Below are 19,229 nucleotides of genomic sequence, written 5' to 3'. Positions count from 1 at the left end.
AATCCATGAATGGTTCACTTTGTGTTGGATTTGCAGGCCCCTCCAGCCCCGCGCTGGGATGTTTCTCCTGAGGAAGATACATTTTAACCCTCAGGCGGGGTTCTGCTCGGTACAGAGAGGTGAGCCGGTGTATCACCGACCCCGACTTCTAACCCATACACACACAGCGTTATAGGTAATAACTCTTCTAAATCCCTCACAAAGCAAACGCTGCTTAATTGCGCGGCCGTTACGGTGAGGAAATGGCGAAATGACACTGCGGGCTGACAAGTGTTCATTTATTGATGAAGGTGCGTCCATATAGACATTTTCACAGGGAAGACACCAAAAACACGCTTGGAGCGCAGAAGAGGGATTACATCTTAATATTCCTGCGACTGCTGGGAGGCCTTCTTGCCGGAGCCTGTGGAAGGACCGGAACTCTTCTTAGGGAGCAGGACAGCTTGGATGTTGGGGAGGACACCGCCTTGGGCGATGGTTACCCCTCCCAACAGCTTGTTTAATTCCTCATCATTGCGGATAGCCAGCTGAAGGTGGCGGGGAATGATGCGAGATTTTTTATTGTCCCGGGCAGCATTGCCGGCCAGCTCTAAAATCTCTGCTGTTAAATATTCAAGCACTGCGGCCAAATAGACCGGTGCCCCCGCTCCGACGCGCTCGGCATAGTTCCCCTTCCGGAGCAAACGGTGTACGCGACCAACGGGAAACTGCAGGCCTGCTCTGGACGATCGAGTCTTCGCCTTGGCCCTGACCTTCCCGCCGCTTTTTCCTCTGCCTGACATAATTCCTTCAACAAAATACACCCGTACAGCAATACCACGGTTAATGGTAACCAGCACCCCGCGCCACGGACATTTATAACCTGAAATGGTGCCTTTTGATTGGTTAGGATTAGGCGATGTTTGTAACGTGACCATGTCCCTATTATTACGTTCGCAGGTGTGGCCAATATTCTCTCAGCTGATTGGCTCCTTTTGAAACCTATGATGCTAACATATTTACGATCAGTTGATTGTTTGAACTTGAGACGGTGTAAGCAGTGATTTGCCCTGCTTCTTAACCCTTTCGTGATCTTGGGTTTCCTAACCTTTTTTCTATATATTGTATTTTTCCAGGTTAAGTAATATGTAAAAAAAAATAGAGAAAATTTGATTTTTTTTAGTTATTACTTATTATATAGAATTTGATGGCAGGTAAGAACCATTTGGTCCATCTAGTCTGCTGATGTATATGCAATGCAGAGGCTCTTATATGCCTTTTTATCCAGCACACACCATTGTCTTGTGATGTAAAAAGCAGAATTCAAATCAGGCATTAAGACAAACTAGCAAATAAAAATCAGTATTGCACAAAACAATCAATGAGTGGTTGGTAGGGGGTGTAAGTAACTACACACAATGGGTAAAGTGAGCACTTTCATACACTTGTGCCTAGTTAGTTACCCTCTCCATGTGATGCTATAGAGAGGGGTGATCAATAGGAGAAGCGCCTACCTTCTCCATGTTATGGACAGGCACTAGAAGCCCAGCTTAACGTTTATTGTGCGTAACGCCACATTGAAACTAGTAGGGACAACCATGGACAAGAATTGAGCCTCTATTCGTTTGTTTGTTCTGATGCATAATTATCTACTGTTTTAATAGCTTGCAACTTTTCTGCACAGTATAAAGACCAGTTTTTTCTAGTAAACTGTTGGTGCTATATAAAAGATAATAATAATGTCACCAAAACTATCTGGACATCCCTCCTAATTACCTAGTTTCAGTCATGCCCATTGCGAACGGGAGTATAAAACAAAGCACGTAGGCAGCCATCACCATAGCCAGACGTTGGCAGTAGAATGGCCGTACTGAGAGGGCATAAGCACTGTGCACGTGGACCTTCATGAAATGGATTTCCGTGGCCGAGCAGCTGCACGAACTGAAGATCACTGCGCAATGCAAAGTATTGGCTGGAGTAGTGTACAGAACACTACAAACGTGTTGTCTGGAGTGATGAATGTGTGTTTTGCAGATGCCAGGAGAACCCTTCCCACTAGAATTCATAGTACCTGCTGTAGGAGGGATAATGGTCTGGGGCTAGGCACTTATTAAATGCGAGACTCTGGGTAGAAGAGAAACCTGCTTACTAGAAAACAACCAATCAACAGCTTTAAATGCTGCCTTTAGGTAGTAGTCAGGTCACTGGAGCAGGCAGCCAAAATGGCTGTTAGCAACCATCACCCTGCCCCCTTTTGCCCCTCAGACCTGCCCCATGTGTGTCATGATTGGTTCTCTTCCCCTTCAATCCTTTCATTACTTCCCTGAAATCCTAGCTTGCATTGTTAATGTGCTTTTATTGCCCTCTTGTGTCGATAAACCAGTCCTGATTTTCCCTCCTTATCTAGGCCTTGGCGGGGACTCCCCTCACACACAAAAAAAAGCTATTTTACTCAGCTGCCTTCCACCGCACCGAGAAGCAGCAAAACCCCAGCCAAGGGTGGGGGAAGGCCAGTGATGGCACTATAGGTACAATATATAGGTATCTAATATTTTAGATATTTTTCATTAAAATAAGAGCGGATGAGTTTCACTGATCTCTCAAATCACAGTCAGCATTGTGTGATGGGAGTTGTAGCCCAAAAAAGCACGATTCCTCAGTCTAAATGAAGCAAACAAAAACCTGAAAATTGACGGTAGGCAGCCAGGATGAGACATGTTTATATGAACCAAGCATCGCTCATTTTGTAATGAGAATGTATTTTGGGGAAAAGCAGGGCAACCCCAAATCCACGATTATAATACAATAGGGTGCCATGTGAGGGGCGGGTGTGGCCCCCGGGGACACAGTGTATACGGGGTGTGTACCGAGGAATGGCGCTGACCGGGCTACTGCTCAGCAGCCGCGGCTATTCTGTAGAATGAAACCACGGCCGCATGGAAAGGCCGATATCCGCTTGTTACATATTGAGACCGGTTACATTGTATATTAAGAAGGGACTCCTTGTCCTGGAGAAAGAAAATCCAATTAGGGCGGAGTGTAAAACGTACGCAATGTATTCAGTATAAACACACTTGGCGATATTGCTTTCAGAATGCCCTCCTCAACAACCGCCACATGCGGGCGGGGGGGAGCGGGGTTCATTTCTCAAACAAAGCGTTTCCGCAGCTATCGCCTTTCTACAGGCACCTACAGCTGTATAAGCTACCCACCCCAATTGCACATAAAGCGCCTTTATCATGTATTCGGGGGCGCAAGAAACGTGCTCGGTTAGTAACCATTAGCTCTTTTTACGGTTGTGGGCGGCCCTGGAAAGGGCCTTTGGTTTCATGCATTAGAGGCGGCGGCAACTAATACTCTTGGGACTGCTGAGACGCTTTCTTTCCCGAGGATTTAACGGGAGCCGTGGCGGTGCCGGACGTCTTCTTTGGCAGCAACACTGCCTGGATATTGGGTAACACGCCTCCTTGGGCAATGGTGACACCGCCAAGCAGCTTGTTCAACTCTTCATCGTTACGGACAGCCAGCTGAAGATGGCGAGGTATGATGCGCGTTTTCTTGTTATCCCTTGCCGCGTTACCCGCCAACTCCAAGATCTCCGCCGTCAAGTATTCCAGCACCGCAGCCAGGTAAACAGGAGCGCCGGCTCCAACGCGCTCAGCGTAATTTCCTTTCCGGAGCAGTCTGTGGACACGGCCTACAGGAAACTGAAGGCCTGCTCTGGATGAACGAGTCTTGGCCTTAGCCCGTGTTTTGCCACCGGTCTTTCCTCTGCCGGACATTCTCGCAATCCTTGTATCTGCAGCACGTACAGTGATCTTCCAAAACGAATGAACCCAAGGTGGCGCGCCTGTTATATTTATATACGAAGATCTGTACTCTCATTGGCCAAAGTTTGGCGGGCAGCATGGCAGAGGAGGGGATGAAAGGCAAATCATTGTCTGATTGGCTCGGTCCGAAGCCTTACAAAAAAGGGCGCGTAATTCCAAAATATCCTTATACAAATTCTTGCGGAAATGGTGGCATAATATTTATATATATATAATATCATAGATGTATCAGGATATTACTAACATGTATTACTTCTTTGTGTCAATGATATAATACTCGGGTAAAACAATTTCTCTCTGAATAATGCAGTCCTTAACATAATTTACATATTAGTTTCGAGTAACCAGCATTTAAATAAGGCTGTGGGGGAAGTGCAGAAACTGGATTTCTGATTGGTCCAGCCCGAAACTTTCGAAAATGCGCGCGTTTCAAATGTGGAAGACGTGTTGCGGCATGTATATAAGTACTATGACGAGATTTTACTTCCCCGTTTTTAACAAATAACGCTTAAATGGTATTTTTGTAAATGTATATTCCTTGCTGTGATAGGGGCTACAATTCTAAATCATATTTCCATAGGTCCATCGTGCTACCCGCGTTTATTAAAGCCCGGGTGGGCGTGGTTAGCTTTTCAAATGTTTTCGTTAATTATGTAGCCAATTGTGAATATATATCCTACAAACAGATATATAGAAATGTTTTTCATACTGTCTAAAACCACACTGATGTGTTACTGACTGTGTGGATTGTACCACACTTGGCAATCCGTGCACTTTGACTCAGGATAACTTTCTGTTGGTTCCTGAACCATCACTGTTGCTCCTCTTCCCTGGGTAACTGTTGCCAATTTACTATTTGTTCTTTTGCAAATAGTAAAAACCACCCCAAAAACTATCTGAGTCTCTGTCAAAGCGGATTCCACTAGAACAGGTTTATCGAGGAAATCTACAATTTCAGCCCACAGAACGATTCCGGCTTTTTTAGGGTATTTATAGATTACTGCAACGGTTTAGTCCGATATGATTCAACGTGAACTTGGCCATTTACCGAACTTCAGTGAATATATTCACTTGTGGCATTAGACTTTATAGGCAGTGGTTTCATTATGTACAGGGACCACATAGCAGATTATATGGGAAGATCTGGTTTTATGATGTAACAGACAGGACTCTGGTCCTCCAACTCTGTCGCTGATTGTGTAGAATGCCAAATAACCCTTGCTTCCCATTAAGTAACTCATCCGCTTTAATGTGATCAGAGATGAGATGTGGGGTCAGGGCAGGGATCACTTCTGCAGATTTTTGCTCACGTTGACTTTGTTGACCAAACATTCAAGCTTGAGGTAATTTTGATAGATGTCAATAGACTTGCATTGGGGATTACAGTTTGCATCATTGGCCAGTAGGGGAAGACAGACCCTGCAGGGGATATCCTGTCCTCCGGTGACCTCCCATGTGACAGCAGCAGTGATGTGACCCGGAAGGGAATGCCCGATCACGCAATCAGGCATTTTGAATGCAACGGCTTACCGACACCCGCACCGGCAGCCGTTTCAAGCGATCGGTCAGCAGAAAGCTAGCTATGCTGGTTTCTGCTGACAGGGGGAGTCCAGGCTGTCAAACGATGCGTCCCTGCCCCTGCAAGAAAGTCAGGACGTACCTGTACGTCCTAAAGGGCTTTACTTAATGAATGTTATGATTCCTGAGTGCAATATATCAGTGTGTGAGGACACTCAGCTGTTTAAATCAGCACTCCAATCCCATTTATGTTAACTGCATATTAGAGGCCATTTTGTTGGGACCCTAGCAAGTTTACGGCGTGTATCTGTGCAGGAATTCTTTAGGTTACTGAATTCTGCTAACAGGGAAAAGAAAAAATGTCGGTGCGCTAAGCTAGTCTCAAATAATACAAATGTGTAATATGAGGCCTACCAAACAGGTGTAAGCATGCTGCAAGAAACAGTGTATTGGCTGTATTGCTTACACCTGTTTGGTAGGCCTCATATTACACATTTGTATTATTTGAGCCTGAGACTAGCTTAGCGCACCGACATTTTTTCTTTTCCCTGTTTGCACATATTTGAGGTTGTTGGCTCCTCATCAGTCTGGTTGCAGCTTGCTGTCCAGGGGTTAATAGGGAGGAGGTTTAATTGCACCCCCCCAACACATTAATAAGGTTTTGGTAGCAGTATAAACTGCTTTGTGTGCCCACTATGTAGGAGGTGAGAATAGGTTCTCACCCTATTGAGAGTGTACCTTGACGTGGCGGGTGAGCTTAATTATGCTTTGGCCAATTCATATAACCAAAACCTCTCATTTATATTATGTTTACATATTTGTTGCCAACTTTATTAGGGTAAGAAGCGCAGGCAGTTTTTGTTTTTTGTATACTGAATTCTGCTATTTAACTCCAACAGATTTATCCGCTGCAGAGTACATATGGCAGAAAGCTTCTCGTGCATGCACAGCAGAGAACTGAACATATACACAGTATTGTCTTCAAGGTTCCATGAACATACGAATGTTACCTGCATTATTTAGTCACCAGATGATATCAAGTTACACATCATCATATAGTTGCTGGCAACTTTTGGATTTCACTTTAATAAACAGTATACTGGTATATGTGTATGTATTTGTAGTGTCTATAAAACCTTCAGGTACTCCCCAAATGAAAATGGCAAAAAAACTATTATTGTACTTTTTCCATAAATGTTTCACTTTTATTCCCACTAGAGATTACATTTTGTCTGGGTCACCCTGCTGTACATGTAATCAGACACTTGCAAAACATTTTTTTATTTTTCAGTGCTGTGTTACTATTTTATGCTCATGTTTTTGGAGTTTAGGATTGCATAGCTTATGTGGCAGGATCTGTTTAGTTTGCCAACATCACACAATGTGACTTTTCTTAGCATACATGTAAATAGCTCTCTAGTTATTTCACAATAAGGACATTAAACAATATAAAGTAACAGGCTCTAATATGAATCCAGCAAAGGGCCTGAAATACAATACTTGATGTTTACGTTCCTATGTTTCGCATCATCTGGAATCATTCAGTTGCCTTGCTACCACTAGGATCTCTCTAGCCCCTTGGCTCAGCAACAGATCAGCTAATTGTGTTCCTAAATGTTCTGCAGCATCCAAAGCAGCACGTGGCACGCCTAATGCCGTGATCCCGACATGCTGTACGTCATCATTGGGTCCTTCAACATCCTAGGAGAGAAGCATTTTCTTTTTATATTGGCACTAAATCCATTTCACATGCGCACACGATCTACATCCTCGGCACAGTCCTGCTTTCACTAGTTCTGTAAATGAACCTGGTCAGTACGTCCTTATGAATAGAAGGGACTCATCCCCATTTTTTCCATAATCTAGCCAAGGGGGTGTATAATACCAGGTTAGTCAATACACCCCAAAATGTGCTTTTACATTATAATGGGTTAACATTGACCCTTGAGTAAGAATGAAATCTGCACTTAAATATTTATGTCAAGGGAAACAAGAAATGCTTCATTATTGCTCATCCCACTCCCAGCATAGTTTTGTTGCTTTTGTAAGTCTCCCAACTCCTAGCCCTATCTCTGATAAACTCCCCACACACACACACACACACCAGAGAAAACAGAGGGGAGTACCCCGTTTAATCTTAACCCTTTAAGGACAATGGGCGGTCCCTAAACCCATTGAAAACAATGCATTTTGAGCCCGTACATGTACGGGCTTTGTCATTAAGGGGTTAATGCACAATACTGGCTTTAGGTAGGGCTTTTTTTTTGTTTTGTTTTTTTTGGGTGGAACATTGTGTAGTTTCCTTACACCAGTATATATATATATATCAATGATGGTTATTTCAAACATTGCTCACCTCAAGTGGGGAACATATACTAGTCTGCATTGTCTCTTTCAGATAATCCGATCCGTCCAGGCTATACACAGCACCGGTAAGGTAGAGCTACAAAAAAGAAACAGCGAACATTTCCAATATGCAGGAGGCAACAGTAAGTAAACAAAGAAAACAAATAAAAGGAATAAGTAAGCATAACACAGGGGTCACATATCACAGTACACACCACAACTGAAACAGATGTTTTCAATGTTAAGAGACAATGTGTTAAAGATAAATTCAAAACAAGTAGTCACTCCAGCTATAACAAGAAGTCTATACCTGGGAATCCTCAATGACAGAGTTCACCGCCACCGGCACACTGCAGCCACCCTCCTGAAAAACACTGTGTTAGTCCGGTCCAAACAAAGGGTGTATGTGTGTGTATGTATGTATGTATGTATGTATGTATGTATGTATGTATGTATGTGTATACCTCCCTAAAGCAGATCTAGTAATACTCACAAATACTACACTTTTAGCTCAGTATTAAAAAACAAAAAAAGTATAGAGATTAAATTACCAAATACGTATGCATTAAAATCCACTGAGTATATCATTGGACCAGCTAACCGAACATCCTGTTACCATAAAAGTTACAGCCCCCAATTGTTACGTTGCTGATGGCTGTTAAAACAGACTTTGTAAGAGTTAAGGGGATAGATTAGAACAGGAATTGACTGATTATGCTAAATTTGCCTGAGGTCTCAGATTGCGAGGTTAAATAGCCTCTTATTTAAAACCAACCCCAAAGAGTTAAATTTTTTAAAGAAAAAAATGCAATATGTAGTTATTACATGCTTTAGGCTATTTAGACACATTAATGCTGAATGCTGTGAAAGAAACAGTTCCCCCTTAAAATACATAACATAACTGTGTTCATGCAAGTCTGGCAAACTACATCGTGAACGAGTAAGTCAGATTACATTAACCCCAGAAAGACACAAAAGCCCAACTAGAACCAAAGATTGTTGGAACAACAAAGCTATCAAGCTTAGGGGCTGCTTACCAGTCTCTTCATGAACGCCCTCTCTGCGATACAACGCAGAACAGTCTGGGGATCCTGCAGAGCCGACACCATACTGAGGATATCCTGGTCTTTGGCTCGAACTTCTACAGCTAGTGCCCCCTGCGGACAACATAAAAGACTACTGAACAAACCTCTCCATATAATATCAAATAATGTGCACATTTAAAAAGCCAGTATGCAATCAAGAAATTGGTGCAGATCACTAGCTTGAGTGTGAAACATATTGTGAAACCAGCCTGCAGCCACTTACCTGACCCACAGCGTACATACATTCATCAGGACTCAGGATCTATTTAACAAGACAGAAACATTCAACGATTAGCTCACAGCTGTAAGGTAGGGGCAGAACAGAGAACCTGGCATTCCCAATTCGGCCTCCCCAGTGGCAGGGATTGGAATTAAAAAGATAACCCCTGTCATCCCCTTTCTGTTCCAAAGGCACACTGGCCAAATAGTAAAAGAAGCAAAACTTATATGGGCTGCATCTGTAATAATCAATTATCCTTTTCAACTTAAAAGCTTGGGTTACCAACAAAATGTGGCATTGGAACACAGGAGTGAACACATCTCCTATGAAGATCTTCCATAATAATAAAAAAATAAAAGAAATCAACCAATTACAACAGTAATTTACACTTTAGCCTCTATACTGTATTTTTGATCCATGCGCTCATCTCCACAAACCTTTTGAAGAATAGTGTAAGCTTGTGTAAAAATTGCTATATGGCAACTTCCAGTAGTTGTGGCGAGGCCAGATTTTCCCCTGGCAACTTCACCAGCAGAAGTATAGACATATATCCTTAAATAAATCTCACCCTTCATCTACAGACAGGGTGTACAGTGGTTATATAGTATGCTATCCAGCAATGTCCCTTGCCCCATCTTACCTGGCCTATTCGATTCTCCCACCCCATGCGGCGCAGTCCAGCAGTAGCCAGAATTATGGCACTAAACTCCTCTCTATCATCCAGCTTCTTCAGTCGTGTGTTTAAGTTACCTCTCTGTAGAGATGGGCGTTAAAGAGAAATGCAACCAGAAAATCAAATAAGAACATAAGAATCTTATTCTCTGGGTAAAGGATACAATATCTCTGAACTCCAAGTGAGGAAACATTTTCTTGAGTTGAGCCGCTCTGCGCAAGGAGCTAGTTCCAATGACACTGATTTAATATAAAAAAAAAAAAAAAAAAATTACGTCTGGAATAACAAACAAAGCCCATTTACAGTTTTACTTTCCCCTGTGTTGTGAAAGCATCCATTTTTTCTAAACTAGTTACTGTTATCAGTTCCATGCACCCATCCCTACTCGAAGATCAGATATTTTTGGGGAGTTGTAAAAAGAAGCTGTCGGTTGGTCAGTAACCCACTGCTGCCATTCTCCTGTCAGATGCTTCACTTTCTTTGTAAATGCTAGACTTACATACAAAATATAAATGAAACTTCCCCTGGATGTACGGAAAGGGGCTAATGACTGGCAGCCAGTCAGCCACACTACATTAAAGCTTATTTTGTCCCTAAAACTGCATGGAGATGCGGGTTAAGTGGCACTGTATATGGCATACATGACTGGTGTCCTGGGTTAAATCATTTTGCATATCATATAGAACTGCTGAGAGAATAAAACACTTCTAATTGATAAATAAGCTTCCTTACATTCATTCATTCTGCTGACCTGCACGTATTAACATAGCATCTCACCATTTTTGTGGTAGACCCTCCAAAGTCTTCACAGTGCACTTCGGATGGAAGACAACAGCATCATACGGATTTTCACGCCTGAAAGTTTACATAGAAAACAGTTGTAGCTTGTGGCCTGTTCTGTTGCCAATAAACACATTTTTGGTGCACACTTACTTGCACACAGCTCCAATAGTAAAACCAGGAGGCAGAGAGGTTGGTAAATCCTTCAAGGAATGAACAACCAAATCAACCCTGGAACAGAAAAGGTATTAGCAGTGATAGAGACAGTGATAGTAATACCACCTTGGGCACTATTATTGTAATTAACGTGTGCAGAGCCCAGTGTGGTCGTATTTACTGGCTCCTCAGTACATTACCTAAAACAAAAAGACATTTCTAACCTTCTACACACTTGCATGTTTCCTAATGCAGATGAAGGAGATAAGTAACAAGCGTTTTGCCCGGGGAAAGAGAACGTGAAGGTTTGTGGAGATTGGACATATTTTTTCAGCACAGATCTATTGCAGATTACACCAAACACAGGCTGTTGGACAGGACAGATCAATTGCAGCAGGCAGTCAACAGAAATACCTATGAACTATGAGACATATGCCTCTGCACCTTCACAGTGACGTTTTCAACTATTATATAGGAAAAAAATTACACTTAATCACCTAAAATGCAATAGAGCATAGCAACATTACCGATTGTCCCCAGTCGTTCATATATTTGATATTCTGAATACTATTCAGGTTCAGTTTATACATGTGGAAGTATGCATTTTTCCAGAACAAAGGAAAATCAATAAGAGAACTCTGTACAAGTACAGAATGGATCCAATGCAAGGTAGTTTTCAATGATATGGTGACAAAGTTGTAGCTAAATCCCCCCAGTCTGACTATCCACCCAAGTATTTTTCACATGCTGGTTCTTACTCATTCTTTTCCAAAGCATTCTCCAACTCCTTAGTGAAAAGACTCTTTTCGCCAATCTGTCAGATGAAAATAAAAACAAAAACAATATCATATAGTCTCCAGAGAACCTTCACTATCCACATTTCAACTACCCCCCCTCCCATCAGTGAACAGCATTCTGTGCAGGTGGGTGCTTGGGCTAGAGCCGGCGATATGCACACAAACTCACTACTACTTTTGCCTTAACGCATCTCCTAATATGCAAATAGCTGGGAGAGAACAAATCCATAGAGGGTGTTCTACTGTATCCTTCGATTGCATCCATTGCTATGCATTAAGCAGGGCCAATTCACCTATTCTTGTAAATATGTTCTCATGGGTTTGCCTTTATAATGCAAACAGTGGAGATGAAACAACTCCTGTTGAGCGAATATACCACCTAGAACATTAAGTACCACCAACACCACACGTGACAAAACTTAGAATCATACCAACCTTGGATAGCGCAGTGTCTAGAATTTTATCTCCAGTAGTAGCCATAGCAACTAGGGAGAGACAAATGGAAAAAATGAATAGAAACAAGGATGCAATGAAGTCAGGGAAGTGTGAGAATGGAATAGATGCATGGATAAGCCAATAATATAGATATAACATCTGCATGGATACCTGTATCAATAGGTCTTATGGATAACTACTGGCCTTAAGCAATGTAATGGCCTAAAGACCAATGCCACATTACCAAAGGCAATTTTCATTGAAATCTATAGCAAATTAGTTATATAGAGTAAGTTAGTATGCCCTTTTTATGGTACAGTTGGATGTACAATTATATATTGTATGCACCAAAAATAATAATCCTATTTAAATACTTTACAGATCAACAGGAAATAATTATATTTCCTGACTCTGTATTAAAGTCACTCTGCTTTGTTTGGTGTTTCTATGTCTTTCATAAAAAAAAACCATACAAATCAGAGAACAGAAAGAATTTACACCATATTATACGTGTCTATACATGCTCCAGGGTTGGCGGAAGAGAATATATACGGAAACGCACTCAAAGTGCGGAAATACACGAAAACAGGCGCAGTCTGCCTTTTCTATAGATTTTAAATGCAACACATACCAATTTCAAACCGAGCAGTAGGGAACCTCTTACTCAGCATTTCTACCACACTGTCCGTCTGTATGCGAGCCAGCTGCGGGCAAAGAAACCAAGGCCAATTTACAAGACGCAAGCTTGATTTTTTTCTTGTTTTACATATGTACTGATATCATGAACAATGGCTAAAGCAATGTCCTCTACTAAAAGAAAAGAAAACTCAGTAAACTTACTTGACTTTTTCTCGTCCCAACTCTGATGACATCTCTTTTTTGCACAGACCCATCCTGCACGGAATAATTAACATTACTTCATTGATCTTGCTAAAAAATACAATCTTGATTATGTTTGAAATACAAATTAAACATTAACAGAAAAGCAAATACAAAAGCATCCTGAGGGTTCACAGAATAAAGATTAGGATCAAAGGAACTGTGCAGAACTGGCAGTTACCAAAACAGTCTATATCTGTCCAATGGACCCAGAAGATATAGGAGCTTAAAGGACAGACATAAGAGTCAGATGATATTGCAGCTGCATGAGAATACAGAATCATCATACAGGACACCGGAAATTCAGAATACGCACAATATACAGACTTCTCTCTGATTTAGGAGAACTTGTGGCTGCGTAATATACAGTTACAAAAAAACAACACTAGCGGCACGAGCTGCAATTTACTTATTACTTAAGTTTAGTTACGTGTGAATACACGTAACAACTACGAATACACGTATTAGGATAAACACGATATGGTAGCCTGCAATAAACAATTAAGTAATTATACAAAAACACTGGGTATGCGCAAACACACGATAGATTTCTTTTTACCGAAGCTCCACAGTTGTCCATTGTTGGCAGCTTGATTGTCTAATGCGGCTGCGATCCACACGCGTGTCCTTTTGAATGGCCAACGTCTTCACTTCTGTCTCCAAAGAAGCATCATCCTGCAGGACAATGTGAGCAAACAGATAAGGTAAAGAGCTGTGGGACGAGCGAGATATGGAACTGGGACCCCACCCCGCGGGCTAATAAAATATAGATGCTCAGGCTACCTTATCAGGGGTGCTCAGACTGGACCTGGCATTTCTTTCCTTACAACCAAATGAATGACTGAGCGCAGTTATCTAGGTAAAGACAGCCAACTCCCCTTTCTTAGTGCTGATGTGCAAAAAAAAGAGGAGAAATTCCCTCTTCATTACCAGCATGGCCAATACGAAGAAGCACATGTTACCAAGCAAAATCTCACTTATCTAGCCCAAAAGAGTGAATAAGTCCATCCCTGTGAGTCATAGAAGGCTGTATCATTGCTATAATATATATATATATATATATATATACACACAAACATATAACATCATAGCAATGTTGTCTCAATCACCACTCAGCGTTCCTGGATTCTTTGCAAATCTTATAACAATATTTATGGAAGGCGACAGCAAAGGAAGATGAACGTAACGCGACAAAACTGAATTTATGCTAAACTGCGTGTGTGTATAGAGGGACTCAAGCTGGAAGCGGTGTAGCAGCACCTTGTGTTATAGAAAGTGCTAACAGTAGGATACAGCTGGGCGAGCAAATATCTAGCGGAGATGTTACTTGGGTCTGATCATTCCCATTACATCCGGAGGCCGTTGGGGTAAAGCGGTATACTTGGTGGAGGTGTATTCCTGCTTCTGTAAGGGTTCAATTCCTGAAACCCAGGTTTGCAGGAGAGCTGCAGTTTTCATTCATTGACAATCATACATTCTGAAGGACATAGGGTTTGCATTTCAAACCATATTCATAATAAAATGCAACATTTAGCAGCACTAAAATATAGAAGAGTGAAAACCTTGGGGGCTAAAAAAAAATGTCTTTAAATGCTTCCGACTGCACAAAAAAAAAAAAAAAAAAAAAGATATTCTGTAACAACCCCATCGCACAGTAATACCCCACTTACAGAAGCCCTTCTCACACAGTGAAGGACAAAATACTCTAACATTCAAACAAGAAGTATATATATATATAAAAAAAAAAAGACTATATAAAATATGTGATGATGAAAATATCTAGTTATTTGTCAAAAAACTCATTTGGATATCGTTCATACGTTCTGCGTGATTGCGTTAAGATGAGTAAACAATTATCAAACTGCAAATGAAGCACGTTCCCTGCCCTATCTCTAATCTTGCCGCTAAACCAAACATCAAAGCCATCAAGAAATAATTGGGAAGATGCAAGAACTCGCGACCCCCCCCCACACACAGAATCTGATGGCAGATAAGAAGCGTTCTCCCATCTGTTCCTTCCTTGTGGCACGGGGCAGGATTAACCTGCAGGAATTTTGTGGTCGGGCGTTAAACCAAAATCAAGTACCACAGCTACATTAATCGAGTCGATTAACCCTCTGAGGGAATGGGGGTTAGTAGCTTTCACACTAACCTCAGCCAGGGTGACTCCCGCATTTGTTCTTTCACCGAAACCCAGCCTCCCTGTTGGCATCTTAATTATGGTGTTGAAATATCGGAAATCTCTGCCAGAATATAACGAAGGGGATATTTAAAGAGGCTGCCACACCAACCTTTTCACGTGGATCATTGAAGCAAAGTATGTTTGTGTCACTGATGTTCTGCTTTAACAATGCTACACCTTTGTTCATGCAGGGACCTCCTCCTTCGCTGGCCCCCAGTGCTCTTCCCTTTAAGCCCAAGACCGCACGGTCTAGCACCTAACACCAGAGCCTAAGGGACGAAACACAGGGTGACTTGGAATCGGTCTTGTTACCATAGTAACTACCGGAATGGAACATTTTACTGGCTACTAAGGGGATTTTCAAACGGCCAGAATCACCACATAACCCCAACGGCGTTGTTCATACTCGTCAGCTGTCCTGATCTTTAAAACACTGCCAAAGACATCCCAGGGCTCCCTGCCACCACAGCCACGACTGTTTGGGCTAATGTGGCATCGAGCAGGCTGACCAACAGGCATAAAGATATTGCATGGATGGCCATTCAGGGAGGCCCCCCTAAGGACATTTATGCACGCCAGGGGGCTGTGCAGAAGCAGACGCTACCCACAGTGCATTGTGGAGAAGAAACTGCCTTCCACTTGTTCCGGCAGCGCCCGCTGGCACAATCTTTGTTCAGAGCCCTGGAGTTGGAACTCAAGGATAATCGAGAGAAAGTTCCTGCCCTACCAGTCTGTGGACTTTTTTCAGGAACACACACTGACAGCGCCATTGACGATGCTTGGTGCCTCATGTGCTGTGTAAAGGACGCTCTATGGTGTCGAGGAGGGAGCAGCCTGCTGAGAGACTGCTCTCCGAAGGACAGTCTAGAGGCTGAGGGCTGGCCCCATCGCCCTCACCCACATCGGTCATTCCATTTCTCCAGGCTGTTTCCACTGAAGTGCCAACCATGGGTGCCATGTCTGGAATTGGAACTGTACACTGCTTTTACCGTATATTACTGAGCTTTCCGTAACTGAAGTTGTACTGTAACGTGTATTGCCCTGCGTCGCAGTACTGTTTATCGACTTTCTGATTAACGTACTATCGTTAAAATAGGCATTTTTCAGTAAGAATTCGGAGCTGTTAGAAGAGGGGGACAGAGCAAAGAAAGAGCGAAGCCTGGGAGGTACACAAAAAAGGTACCAAGTCCCGCTGGCTGTGCCAACAAACCAGCATTTAGTCTGCGGCACTAATACCCACAACACAGGGGCCTCACCTAGAACATTGTGTGGGAGCTCAGTATGTCGTTTGGAGGAAAGGAGAGATGTGATTGAAGCAAAGGGATTTCATTAAGTGCAGGGGGAAAACTCATTTCAAATGAGAACTGTAAGAACAAGAAATCAGTCTGAACCTGGTGGCTCAAAGGCTTAGATGCAATAAGTTATACTTTACTGTGGATACATGGAGCAGCGTCACAGCAGAAGTGGTAGAGGCTAAAACTGTTAGGGGGCATGGGTGGGATAGACAACCTAATAAAGACAAGACCAGGAACTGATTAAACGCAGTCTCTCTACATCGGCGAAAACAGGCAGCCCACACGTGCCGTAAAGCCTACGTTTCTGTGCTTGTATGACCGGGAGGTAATGTCAGGGGGTCGGGCGGAAGGAGAGCGGAAACTCCTGCGCTGACCCCGCAATACTCCGCTATAAAACCATTCAAACGCAACTACAATAAGCGGAAACCGACACCTTTCAAAAGGTATTAAAAGTCTGCAAAACGGTGCGGAAAAAAACACAGCTTCCCGCCGAGTGACGCGCGGAGAACCGAAACACACAAGGTTACATGCATGCCAACCACTATACAACAGCCCGTACGTATCACGGTTCATTAACACCAGCCGGTATGGTTCTAGTAACCGAGTGCCACAGCCCATGACACACGTCGCTTAGTTACCGAGCTTCTAAAGCACTATTCGGGTTTCATTTCTTGCACGTTTTCTGTTCAGCGCTGTAGCCACTTCCTGTAGACCTTGCCCACCACAAAACTGACAGGCTCGTTAGCCAATCACAGTATAGCAACGCAGCGCGGAAATGACCCTTACAAAAATCACAACAGCCGGGCACCACAGCAAAGTTCGCAGTAACTTCGCATACTCACCGCGGAGGAATCGAGGCGCTTAGTGTCTAAGAAACTGCCGCATCCCTGAGCCGGCCGTCTAATGCCGCCTCTTCCGCCCGAGAAGGCACAAACCTGACGGCTTAGTTCCTTTATGGTAGCGGCTAGTTCCTACCCAGTAGAAGGACTCTGGTGATGTCAGCAGACCATGTGACTGTTTGGTCACATGGTACAAAGAACTTTTGTAGCAGCAGCAGCAGCGCGGGAAGTGCAAATTACTACAAATGAGCTGAGCTGCGCTGGGTGCTGTTTCTTTTTCAATAACGTGGGATGTGAGGATGCAGTTTTAACAGAAGTACTGAAAATACAGAATATCATGGAGGCAGAAGGAAACTTGAATCTGTGAAATAATTCACAGTGAGTCTCTCTCTCACTCTGTCTCTGTGCCAGTGATTGTGTCTCTCTCTCTCTGTGTGCCAGTGAGTGTGTCTCTCTCTGTGTGCCAGTGAGTGTGTCTCTCTCTGTGTGCCAGTGAGTGTGTCTCTCTCTGTGTGCCAGTGAGTGTGTCTCTCTCTGTGTGCCAGTGAGTGTGTCTCTCTCTGTGTGCCAGTGAGTGTGTCTCTCTCTGTGTGCCAGTGAGTGTGTCTCTCTCTGTGTGCCAGTGAGTGTGTCTCTCTGTGTCTCTCTCTGTGTGCCAGTGAGTGTGTCTCTCTCTGTGTGCCAGTGAGTGTGTCCCTCTCTGTGTGCCAGTGAGTGTCTCTCTCTGTCTCTCTCTCTGTGTGCCAGTGAGTGTCTCTCTCTGTCTCTCTCTCTGTGTGCCAGTGTCTCTCTCTGTCTCTCTCTCAGTGCCAGTGAGTGTCTCTCTCTGTCTCTCTCTCAGTGCCAGTGTCTCTCTCTCTCTGTGCCAGTGAGTGTCTCTCTCTCTGTGCCAGTGAGTGTCTCTCTCTCAGTCTCTGTGCCATCGAGTGTCTCTCTCTCTCTGTGCCATCGAGTGTCTCTCTCTCTCTCTCTGTGCCATCGAGTGTGTCTCTCTCTCTCTCTCTCTCTCTCTCTCTGTGCCATCGAGTGTCTCTCTCTCAGTGCCATCGAGTGTCTCTCAGTGCCATCGAGTGTCTCTCTCTCAGTGCCATCGAGTGTCTCTCTCTCAGTGCCATCGAGTGTCTCTCTCTCAGTGCCATCGAGTGTCTCTCTCTCTGTGCCATCGAGTGTCTCTCTCTCTGTGCCATCGAGTGTCTCTCTCTGTGCCATCGAGTGTCTCTCTCTGTGCCATCGAGTGTCTCTCTCTGTGCCATCGAGTGTCTCTCTCTGTGCCATCGAGTGTCTCTCTCTGTGCCATCGAGTGTCTCTCTCTGCCATCGAGTGTCTCTCTCTGTGCCATCGAGTGTCTCTCTCTGTGCCCGTGAGAGCTCTCTGTGCCATCGAGTGTCTCTCTCTCTCTCTCTGTGCCATTGAGTCTCTTTCTCTCTCTGTGCCATCGAGTGTCTGTCTCTCTCTCTCTCTGTGCCATCGAGTGTCTCTCTCTCTCTCTCTCTGTGCCATCGAGTGTCTCTCTCTCTCTGTGCCATCGAGTGTCTCTCTCTCTCTGTGCCATCGAGTGTCTCTCTCTGTGCCATCGAGTGTCTCTCTCTGTGCCATCGAGTGTCTCTCTCTGTGCCATCGAGCGTCTCTCTCTGTGCCCGTGAGAGCGTCTCTCTCTGTGCCCGTGAGAGCGTCTCTCTCTGTGCCCGTGAGAGCGTCTCTCTCTGTGCCCGTGAGAGCGTCTCTCTCTGTGCCCGTGAGAGCGTCTCTCTCTCTCTGTGCCCGTGAGAGCGTCTCTCTCTCTCTGTGCCCGTGAGAGCGTCTCTCTCTCTCTGTGCCCGTGAGAGCGTCTCTCTCTCTCTGTGCCCGTGAGAGCGTCTCTCTCTCTCTCTGTGCCCGTGAGAGCGTCTCTCTCTCTCTCTGTGCCCGTGAGAGCGTCTCTCCCTCTCTGTGCCCGTGAGAGCGTCTCTCCCTCTCTGTGCCCGTGAGAGCGTCTCTCCCTCTCTGTGCCCGTGAGAGCGTCTCTCCCTCTCTGTGCCCGTGAGAGCGTCTCTCTCTCTCTGTGCCCGTGAGAGCGTCTCTCTCTCTCTGTGCCCGTGAGAGCGTCTCTCTCTCTCTGTGCCCGTGAGAGCGTCTCTCTCTCTGTGCCCGTGAGAGCGTCTCTCTCTCTGTGCCCGTGAGCGCGTCTCTCTCTCTGTGCCCGTGAGCGCGTCTCTCTCTCTGTGCCAGTGAGTGT

At 44.2% G+C, this 19,229-nt stretch overlaps 3 protein-coding genes across 4 annotated transcripts; all 3 read right to left on the bottom strand.

The window, feature by feature from the left end:
• Positions 1-261: 261 nt before the first annotated feature.
• On the bottom strand, positions 262-932 carry LOC128469797 (histone H2AX-like). The gene has a single exon (XM_053451594.1). The coding sequence runs from the start codon at positions 915-917 to the stop codon at positions 363-365; it is 555 nt and encodes a 184-aa protein (XP_053307569.1). The 5' UTR covers positions 918-932; the 3' UTR covers positions 262-362.
• A 2,159-nt stretch (positions 933-3,091) lies between these two features.
• On the bottom strand, positions 3,092-3,804 carry LOC128470602 (histone H2A-like). The gene has a single exon (XM_053452486.1). It carries the CDS (start codon positions 3,759-3,761, stop codon positions 3,330-3,332), a length of 432 nt encoding a protein of 143 aa, XP_053308461.1. The 5' UTR covers positions 3,762-3,804; the 3' UTR covers positions 3,092-3,329.
• Positions 3,805-6,501: 2,697 nt separating this feature from the next.
• On the bottom strand, positions 6,502-16,925 carry HMBS (hydroxymethylbilane synthase). 2 transcript variants are annotated; one of them, XM_053452483.1, is made up of 16 exons: positions 16,814-16,912; positions 13,482-13,587; positions 13,258-13,373; positions 12,660-12,713; positions 12,451-12,523; positions 11,820-11,869; positions 11,346-11,401; positions 10,585-10,662; positions 10,429-10,506; positions 9,815-9,890; positions 9,619-9,732; positions 8,982-9,020; positions 8,711-8,830; positions 7,984-8,037; positions 7,684-7,770; positions 6,502-7,028 (listed from the first exon to the last, which is right to left on the bottom strand). In XM_053452483.1, exons 3-16 carry the CDS (start codon positions 13,276-13,278, stop codon positions 6,855-6,857), a joined length of 1,074 nt encoding a protein of 357 aa, XP_053308458.1. In that variant the 5' UTR covers positions 13,279-13,373; positions 13,482-13,587; positions 16,814-16,912; the 3' UTR covers positions 6,502-6,854. The 2 variants fall into 2 exon arrangements, with proteins under 2 accessions (XP_053308458.1, XP_053308457.1); XM_053452482.1 differs by lacking the exon at positions 13,482-13,587 and having other exon boundaries at positions 16,814-16,925.
• Positions 16,926-19,229: the final 2,304 nt, after the last annotated feature.

The sequence above is a fragment of the Spea bombifrons genome, chromosome 12 (genome assembly GCF_027358695.1).
Source record: "Spea bombifrons isolate aSpeBom1 chromosome 12, aSpeBom1.2.pri, whole genome shotgun sequence".
Classification (NCBI taxonomy): Eukaryota; Metazoa; Chordata; class Amphibia; order Anura; family Pelobatidae; genus Spea; species Spea bombifrons.
This window is presented reverse-complemented; position numbering and strand designations above follow the sequence as displayed.